Source organism: Centroberyx affinis, unplaced genomic scaffold, assembly GCF_046629955.1.
Source record: "Centroberyx affinis isolate AG114_WGS23_722 - 3 ecotype Tasmania unplaced genomic scaffold, CSIRO-AGI_Caff_v1 ptg001273l_1, whole genome shotgun sequence".
In the NCBI taxonomy this organism is placed as follows: domain Eukaryota; kingdom Metazoa; phylum Chordata; class Actinopteri; order Beryciformes; family Berycidae; genus Centroberyx; species Centroberyx affinis.
Window position 1 is genome coordinate 546,303 of NW_027279782.1, and position 9,939 is coordinate 556,241.

A 9,939-nucleotide genomic window follows, 5' to 3' on the forward strand; every position below is an offset into this window, starting at 1 on the left:
ATGTTGATGATATGGCAGCTGTTGAAGACTCAGCAGATTTTTCCCTGGTAAAGACCATACGCAGCATGGAGGAGAAGCTGAACGATCCCAGCAGTCATGAAAATGTTGTGGATGATGATTCCAGTGCTGGAGACACTGTGGGATCAGGTAACAAATAAGTTAACAAATCATTTTGCAAATGTTTTTTGGGGGATTGAAAACTACCTTCCAGGCACTTTATATCTGATTTTACTCATTGTTGTGTTTTTTTTGTCATTTCAGATGCTCAGATACGCGTTCTGAAGGCAAAACTACGGATTATGCAAGAGGAACTGGATCGAATATCATATGAATGTTGTACGAAGGTATTGTAAATTTACAGATAACAATGACTAAACTAAAACTATCAGTCTGGCTGAGTGTGACCATGTACTCACAATAGGTTTGAATCTGGACAATGACCTTTGATGCAGGTTATCCCCCTTCTTCCCCTGTATTCCCTATCACATATCACTCTGTACTATCTAATAAGGCAGAAGCTCCATAAAAATTATATCAAACCAAGTAATATGATGCAGATGGCAGATGGTGTAGAGAGGTGGCTTAGTTGGATAAAGCAGTAGTCCAGTAAACAGGAGATACTGGGTTCAAGTCATGTCAGCAAGCATGCATGAGTAAGATACCTCAAAACTAATCAGTAAGCAAGCTCCTGTAAGAAGCTCCTGTGTATCAGCAGAGGGGGACAGAGTGTCACTCTCAGCTCTGTTGACTGAAAAAACTAAAGGCAACTACCCAACCAACAAGTGCAGCACACAGGGTGGAAACAAATTTGACACATATCTGTTTGAGAAAACCAGTTAGAGCTTGTGGAAAATCATTCTAAAGACAGGTGTGTTAAGAGTTCCTTAACACACCAGGATCTAAATTTGTCCCCTCTTCCCCCAATCTAATCCATGCTTGGAAACAAGCACCAAATCAAGAGCAGGACTTTACATTGGTGGTTGCATTATCTTTTGCATATTCTGTAGATCCATGTTTCTAATCTATAATTTTAAGATCATATGTTGAAGGAGCAGATCACTTTTAAGGATATTGTATGTACTTAAGATCATGTCTCTGTTGTTGCAGGATGATGAAAACGCTAAGCTTAGCACAAAAATAAAGGAGATTGCGGAGGACCGAGCCAGACTGCAGAAGACCACAAACATTCAGCAAGCACAGATAGAGAAGCACAGAGCTTTAGCGGAGGAGTCTGGCAGAAAATGTGATGGTCTCCAACTGCAAGTGGCTGGTTTACAAAAGGTTTGTGTCAGTGACAGATTACCGTCTGAGGTACAGTGTAAAGTGTCAAGGATTTTTAAAGGATATTATGTTAAGATTGACAATATGATAGACTGCAAAACAGGTAAGATTCATTTTCAGTGAAAGATGGTAAAATCTGATATTCATCCAATACTTGTGATGTACAAAATCAAAAAATTTACACGCCTGATGCACTTACACAACTTGTGTAAGTGCATCAGGTAAGTGCAGTGCTTGTTAATAGTTGCTTATGTTCTCTGTAGGAAATAGACAGTTTGAACAGATTCCACAAACAAGCAGCAGGCAACCACAACACTGTAGAGGTCCGTCTGAACAGAGCCTTGGAGGAGGTGGAGAGGTTAAAGGCTCAGCTGAATAAGATGAAGCAGATGAATAAGGTAAGTAAGTTACCAGATAAACACACACTATGTTTAAAATATATTTTCTTTTTCATATATTGGATCTGACAGATTTAGCTCTTTATAAGTGAATGCATTTGGCCACAGCTGCAGTTGAGCTTGTTCACATGCGTTGGAAGTTTAGTTAGTTTGTGCTTTATATGACACATACATAAGCCTGAGGTACGTGTATGTAACCTTAAATAAGTGCAGTTCATCTCATAAATAATGCATACGCATGTTTTTCAGAAATCCCCTTGATCATTATGAAGATGTAATTCAAGTACACTTTGGTAATTGCGGCCCCAGAATGCAGATTTTCAGTTCTGCTAATCTTGTACTAATTTCAGTCTCTTTTTCTATCTAAATAGGACAAGATAAATGAGGAGCATCAGAACAAAGAAAATCTACTTGCTGAAAACAAAATGCTAAAAAAGCAGAAAGCAGAACTCATTGTGGGTTTTAAGAAACAGCTCAAGTTGATTGACATTCTGAAAAGACAAAAAGTAAGTTTCTGTACCCAAGAGAGTTAACAGTGTATCAAAGCTAATTACTTTTTAATCAGAGTCTAATTGTGAGTCTTTTCTTACTCGGAGCAGATGCACTTTGAAGCTGCCAAGCTGTTGTCGTTCACAGAAGAGGAATTCATGACAGCTCTTGACTGGGGGAAGTCATAGAGCAGTGGAAGATTCAGCATTTCATTTCTTGGACAAAGAAAGCAACCCTGTTAGATATGCATGTTGATGGATATTTATAGATGTGTGTGTGTGTAGTGGAGTACAGGAGGGTAGTCCACTCTCCTGCATTTGAATAGTGTGACAGCATAACAAGGCAAGATTGGATCTTAATCCCTTTCCATTATCACATTCAGCCACCAGAAAACCTCAGAAAAGCTGTGAATTTTATTTTGGTAATTGTTTGGAGTGATGTTGATGCCTGTCCAATAGTATCCTAATAAAGACAAGTTTGTTACAAAATAAGATGAAATAATTTTATTGTTACTGAATCCACAACTGCAACATATGCTATGATATCTTGAGGGCTTTGCTGTCACTAAAAATTGGAACTTAATTTTTTCACTTCAAGCTTAGACTGCCATCTAGTGGTATAGCATAAAACTTTTAAAATTAAAGTTATTCATCGCCTCCCCAGCCTTCCTCAGAGAAGATATTCGCCTGACGTTTCTGAAAGTTGCTCCTGAAGTCCTCATCAAAGTGCTCAAGGTCATCCTCACGGAGCAAGCCCTGAAAACAGTTACACTGACAGTCACACACATGCATATACTGTACATGCATGCTTCAACTACAGAACATATGAACCTGTATAGAATTATTCATGCAGCCTCATACCTTAGGTAAATATCCAAGGAGTTTAGTTGCATGGTGTTTAAGAAGTCGTTGCCTCTCCTCTTCAATTATCTGTCGACGCAGCGCCTCCCTCTCCTGTTCAATCGCTCTCTCTTTAGCCTCGAGCTCCTTGGGGGAAAGTGATCAAATTGCCATTCATCAGAGCAAGCTATTTAAAAGTGACATTAAAATTAAAAGACGACAACACTGGAGGTGCACCATACTGGTAGGATTATTTCTCTTGATATTGACCCATGTTCATTCAATAAAACATATTCTTTGCATAAGTTTAGTCTTGCCCATGAGGTCAGGCAAATGAAAATACTAGTTCTCTTGTCATGTTGGGATCCATCAGAAATAGATTAATGACCCATTTTTGTCTCATGAGGAAGCTACATTGCTATGGAAACTGACAACAGCACCACATTATTCTTAATGTAGAATATTTCCGATCATGCATACAGAGAGCAAGGCTTGTAACCAACTGTACCTTGTCAGCCTCATGCTGCCGTCTTCTGTCCTCTATTAGTTTCTCCACCTCCCGTCTGTGCTCAAGTTGCTTCATGCGTCGTTTTTGGGCATTCATCTGCTCTATGCGATCGTCCTCCGCAAACTTGGCCATCATCATTTGGCGGAAAGCCTCTTCTTCCTCTTTCTCTGCCTGCTTCCGCATCTGTTTGAATGCCATTTGGTCCTGGCAGGTCTGCTGCAACATCAGCCTTTGTCTGATTTTCTTCTCCATCTCCTCCTGTTAGAAGAAATTCCAGAATAAATGCACATGATTCAGGTGCAAATAAGATAAATTAACAGGAATTCATGGAGTGTCAGATATCATAAGGATACTCTTGAAAAGACATTTGAAAACGTGGCTAAAAATGTGGTTTGGATTTTTGAAAGCTGAGGTAGTAAAATAAACATCCTCACAATTTCCTTCTGCCTGGTAGCTTCTGCTTGTTCCTCCAAACAAAGTTCCTCCCGGACTCGCTCCATCTCTTCACGCTGCTGCCTGTCCATCTCAATCTTCTCAGTGAGCTATGAGGAGGGAAGAAAACAGTTTGATTTTTGTCTGGTGGCAAACCAAGGAATAAATCATTCTTGGATGGATGGATGGGAGTTGGAGAGAATTGTTCGCTTACCACTTTATGAAGCTGTTGTTTTGCTTGCTCTCTCTCTCTCATCTTGGACATCCTGCTCTCTTCCATCTGCTGCTGATAGCTTGCAAACTCCTTGATGCGTCTGTTCTCAGCTTCCATCTTCGCTCGCTCCATGCGTCTCCACTCAGCCTGCTGTCTCTTGAACTCCTCAATGTACTGCTGAGTGGCTTTCACCTTTTCCAGTTTCAGCTGTCTCTCCCTGCAAGAAAAGACATTCATTTTGCAACAAGTCCATTACACTACAGCAATTATTTCTGACACCGTTCCAACACTCTAGTATAGGAAAGAGATTAGTGCCAGCAGAGATTGGATTTGAATTGCATGAATCTAAATTTGTCATGCTCATATTGAACTGTTGAATTTTTAAAGGCATGGATTTGTTGAATAAATGAATTCAATAACTGAATCTGTAAAGGACAATTTGAAATTAAATGCAATGGCGTGAATGTGAATGGGACAAATGGCAAGATTTGCAAATTTAAATTCAATGATAATCCCATTTATCAAGCCACTGCATTCAATTTCAAGTCGTGCCTTCTAAATTAAATGATTGAATTAACTTATTTCCATTTTTTTTAATTCACCAGTTCAATATGGGCATAACAAATTCAGATTCATGCAAATCTTCATCATTCAAACCAAATCTCTGCTGGCACTAATCTCTTTCCAGTTATCCCTTGACTGTAATGATTAGCAAGAAAAATGCGTGTGTGGGCGTGGCTGCGTGCTCACATCTGATCCTCCTCGTAAATCTTCCTGACAATTTCATCAACCATGAGCTTCTCCTTGAGGAACTCCTCGTAAACCTCTTGTCTCTTGCGCTCCTGCTCCACGAGCTGCTGCTCCAGCTCCCTCTGGTACTGCAGCAGCTCCTCATGGTGCTTCTGCTCCAGCTTCTGCTGCTCAGTGGCCGCTCGCTCATGTTCACTCTTCATCTTGCGAGCAAAGTCTGCCTCCTGACGCTAATGTCAGAGGAAAAGAGGTACAGTCAGTAAGCCACAAAACAAAAAAATATATACTTGTGGTCAATACTAGAGTCAGGATTCCAACTATTCCCATCCAGTTTCTATCAATCTTTATACCCATGATACATGTTGGGTGCAAGGGAATGTATTTATATTTAACAGGGAATTTTTTTTACTAAGCAATTGTTTTTTGGCCTAGTCTTATTCGCGCAGCACAGAATGTTCAACCTGCCAAACTCATAAATATGTCTGGTCTATAGCTGACAGGCACACAGTCGCCCTCTACAGGACAGACCGGCTGCAGGGGCCAGATCGGCTGACATGACATAATGGTTCCTTGCCACTTCCTTGTAGCATTTATCACCCTTGTATTAAAACAATTCAGGTAAAAAGCAGGAAGCAGAAAACTATCACAGCCATTATAAAGAACAAAGCCTCCTGACACGTGCATGATGAAGAGTAATCGTCGGTGCTGGTGCAGCCATATGCTTTGTGGAGAGATTCAACAGTGATGATGAATAGTGACTCCACAACAAGGTAGTACAGGCAGTAGTGCTAGGTAATACGTAATTTTTGAGCTGGGTTCAGTTTCAAGTAGGTTTTGCAAAATTGTAACTGTTTCTGATGTTTTGAAGTAACTGTCCATTGCATGTTTAGCAAATAATTCCATTAATCACATGAATAATATTTAAGTTTTCGTCTATGCAAATGGTTAAGCAGTAGTAGCCGGAGTCTCAATAAATAAATAAATAAATGAATAAGGTGTGCCGTAGTTAACTTGCTTCAGTAACAATAGGCGCCTATTATGCTCCAATCCTTAGTTTTGTGAAGCAGCTGCATAAAGCTGATCAAACAGGTACTTTCTCTCAAAAACATATCAAAACTTGAAACTGCCCAACATCTCTCAGTTAATGTTAGCTAGCTAAAGCATCATTGAATTGAATTGAATTGAATTGAATGTTAGTCATTGCAGTTCCTGATATTTTCTACACTTGTTGACCCTTAATCTCTGTCTTTTAAAAGCAACAATGTGAGGAAATTAGTCTGGCTTTATTGCAGACAAGAGATAGTTTGTCCTGAGGAGAGAATGTAATCCAAAGAATGGAATTGACGTTTGCCAATTGGCAGCTCAGAAAATGAAAAACAACCAAAATAAAGACAGATCTCACCATGGTCTCAAAACTCATAGCCTCCTTCTCAGCAATCTGTGCAGCTCTTTCCCTGTTCAGATATGCAGACTTGAGCTTTGCCTCCAATTCTCGAAGCTCAATGCTGAAAATAATAATAAATAAAAAAAAAACATAAAAAAATGTACATTTGGTGATGATAGGGATGAAAAAGACCAAAGCAGATAATGATTACACAGAAGCAAGGTCTTCCAATCAAAGAGCAGAGTTTGTACACTTACCCATAATGTAGGTCAAGGTAATGATAATGTAAGTGTGCATACCTGTTCTCTTTTATATACTGCCTCATTTTTTCATCTCTTTGCTTCTCATAGTTGATGCGGGCCAGCTCTTTTGCCATTCTCTCTTCTTGTTCAAGTTGCTTTTCCCTGTTCATTCTCTCCTCCTCTGCCTGCAAGTCAATCAGTTTTGACATGGATTATCTACATGTAATTCACAGTGTTGGGAAGTAACTGTAATCCTTAGGTTATGGAATCAGATTACAAAAGCGAAGTAACTAATCAGATTAACATGCATTTTAATCTCTGCACTACAATTACAGGTACTTTTTCAGGAATCATAATCATCATGCACTGTTGCAGCATTGGCTTCCATTTGCAAGATCGTAAGATTTTATTGAAAACAACAAAGCACAAAATACAATAAATGGCTTGGCAACACTCTATATTACAGAGTTTTAACTTCCTATCTACAGAAGAGCTGCCTTAGATCTACAGATAAAACTCCTTTTAACTGTTCCAAAGTTTAGATTAAAGACAAAAGGTGATTTGGCATTCATAGTCAGGGCTCCTACATTCTGGGACAACCTGTGGATATATAATGTACATACTATCTTTTTCAAAAGATTTTCATGAAATGGTATGTATGTATTTGCTCTGATTATGCAGATAGCAATTAGTGCTTTTATTTATTTGTTTGTCGGGAGTCCAATAAAGTTTCTGAAATTCATTGAGTGGGCCTTAACAAGCCCACAGTATCAGTTCTCCTCTTGGCTTCAATAGGATGGTATACTTGGCAGCCATTGAACTTTAAGCCTCTACTGCTGAATGGTAGTAAACTGGGTTGTCATACGCTGTCCACAGTTTTTAATCTAGCTCTTTTACATAGTTTAGTCTAGTCTTTGCTAGTGTAGTGTAGTTACTGAACTGCTGTGCAGACTAATTCAAGCCAAAAGAATAAGCCTGTGCGGTGTAGTGTAATATGTAACGTTAGAGGTGTGTCGTGTAAATGTGTGTCTGCCCAGTGCCAAGAGCTAATATAGAGATGGGTGGCTCTGGGATACCAAACGTATTGTTGGGCCTCCTGCAGGTGACAATGACTTCAGTCAAGAAAACAAAGATGAGGAGTGCCAAGTTGTTAACTAACTTATCTACGTGTTTGTAGGTGAGCGCTCACCTATGTAGCATAACGCGTAGATAAATCAAATCCTACTGAGAAATGCCTTAAATAATGAATAAATACCTTTAGAAGAGCGCCCTCGATCTGCCTTTCCTGTAACTCGTCTTGAACCTTGCGCAGATGTCTCTTCCTCTCAGACCTCTCTTCATTCATCACACTGGCTTCCAGCTGCTTCTCTCTGTCAATGCGTTTAGTCTGCTGTAGTCTCTGCTCCTCCTGACACTGACGCTGAGACATTATTCTCTGCTGCTGGTTGCGCGTCCAGTTGCGCCTCTGGCTCATTGAAGCCTGGGAGAGAGACAAAGAAAAAAGTCAAGCGACCAAACAAACCAAACGCTAAGTCGTGACTGCTCTGTTCACAGCTAACGAAAAACAGAGTCAAGCTAACTCTGACTTCAGTTTGGCCGCGCAAATTTACCATGTTCGTTGCGCAGTTCGCTACGCAGCTCTCTAGTCCTTATATTCGTGAATAAGTTTAGCTATATTAACTGATTCATTTAAACTTGCTTTGTTCGACAGACGCGAATTAGCCGCCATGCACACTTGATGCTTTCCTCAGGTGTTTTGTTTTTTGTTGTCTTAGCAACACCGCGCAAGGACGTCAGGGCCGTGTTGTATTCTGGGAAACTTACGTTTAGAGTTCCTGGTCTGAGGAGTGTTTATAAATTTGTATGCAAGTAATTAGTTTAGTGGTAGTGAGTATTTGCACAAAAAATTATGAAACATACAATGGCAGGAAAAATTAAATAGCCTACTGCATCATATAAATACAGATTAAATAAGATGAACAAAAAAAGTTTAACTGGATAATATAAACTAAATGACAACAAACTCAGAAAGGAGAAACAATCTATTATGGAGGACCATATTAGTCCTAATTAAATTAATAAATGTGTCAGTAAAATGAATAATTACATAAATAAATACATAAATATATAATATATAATCATAATACATTAATAATTTATTGATTTTATTCTTTAATTTCAAAAAATTACATAATATTATTTCATAATAATTGTTTTCAAAATAACATGACTATATTAAGTTGTATTTTCATTTCATAAACACTTTTTTAATTTTTCAAATGGTTTTTATTTTCAATTACATGATGATATTATTCAGAATTACATTTTTCAGAGTGGTTCTGAGGCTGGTCTTGCTCCCATGGGCCAAATGACGTTAGTTAGTTGGATGTTGAAGGGTATAGTCCAGAGCTATCATCTCTGTTGATCCTTAAGAAACTCCTTAAGCTTTATTTTTACATTTGGAAAGACATGTACACTGTTTATTGCCTATTTTGGTCTTGGCTTTGACTTGGTCTCAATGCCCTTTGGACCTGGTCTTGACTTGAACTCAAGTGGACCTGGTCTTGGAATTGACTTGGACTCGATTAAGGTGGTGTTGACTACAGCGCTAAATTTGAATGCCCTGTTCTTTTCCACAGCTGTAGGTCCCATTGTTGACATCCTGCAGCAGGCCCTCCTGCCTGTGGGCAGCCACTCCAACTGCACCGAGCCTGACTGGTAGGGCAGCCTGGTCACCAAGAACATGATCTGTGCTGGAGGAGATGGACAGCTGGCCAGCTGCAACGTGAGTCACATTCATTTCCCACAACCCCTAAATTTTATTCTACAGTCTCATGTAATATAGAAATGGAGTTCCTGTGAAAATATACCAGCCTTACAGTTTAGAATAGTTTTACACAGTGCCATAATGATTATTATATACATATGTACAATTTCTAAAGGTTTTCGGTATCCTTTGCCTGAACATCACGCCTGGCTCTGTTGCCCCTCAGGGAGACTCTGGTGGCCCCCTGAACTGCCAGAACCCTGACGGCTCCTGGGACGTCCACGGTGTGGGGAGCTTCGGCTCCAGCATGGGTTGCAACTACCCCAAGAAGCCCACCGCCTTCACCCGCGTCAGCGCCTACATCTCCTGGATCAACAATGTGAGTGGAAATGGGATTGGCTTGTACAATATTTGTTAATATAACATGTGTCTTTTAGTGGATGCTTCTGTCCAAAGCATCTTACAGTACAGTGCATAGATTGTTTTTTTGGCTCCACTTGACAATGTTAGTGCAGTGCTGTCTCTGTTGCTTACAGCTCTGCAGATAGAGTCAGCGTACTTACGGGTTACTGTCTTTGTGACTATGTGGCTCTTAAAGTTGGGCTGAAATAAAAGCAGGAAAATGGTTTTACTTA

At 39.6% G+C, this 9,939-nt stretch overlaps 2 protein-coding genes and 1 pseudogene across 2 annotated transcripts; 2 read left to right on the forward strand and 1 right to left on the reverse strand.

Annotated features, from left to right (window-relative positions):
* The first annotated feature begins 299 nt into the window (after window positions 1-299).
* On the forward strand, window positions 300-2,356 carry tex9 (testis expressed 9). The gene is made up of 5 exons (XM_071525226.1): window positions 300-344; window positions 1,108-1,281; window positions 1,545-1,679; window positions 2,051-2,185; window positions 2,279-2,356. Exons 1-5 carry the CDS (start codon window positions 300-302, stop codon window positions 2,354-2,356), a joined length of 567 nt encoding a protein of 188 aa, XP_071381327.1.
* Window positions 2,357-2,686: 330 nt separating this feature from the next.
* mns1 (meiosis-specific nuclear structural 1) lies at window positions 2,687-8,286 on the reverse strand. Its single transcript, XM_071525225.1, has 10 exons — window positions 8,148-8,286; window positions 7,793-8,017; window positions 6,595-6,722; window positions 6,314-6,416; window positions 4,912-5,141; window positions 4,162-4,378; window positions 3,950-4,057; window positions 3,516-3,773; window positions 3,029-3,154; window positions 2,687-2,923 (listed from the first exon to the last, which is right to left on the reverse strand). The coding sequence occupies exons 1-10, from the start codon at window positions 8,148-8,150 to the stop codon at window positions 2,813-2,815; spliced, it is 1,509 nt and encodes a 502-aa protein (XP_071381326.1). The 5' UTR covers window positions 8,151-8,286; the 3' UTR covers window positions 2,687-2,812.
* Window positions 8,287-9,055: 769 nt separating this feature from the next.
* LOC139648927 (chymotrypsin-like elastase family member 2A) lies at window positions 9,056-9,722 on the forward strand (annotated as a pseudogene).
* Window positions 9,723-9,939: the final 217 nt, after the last annotated feature.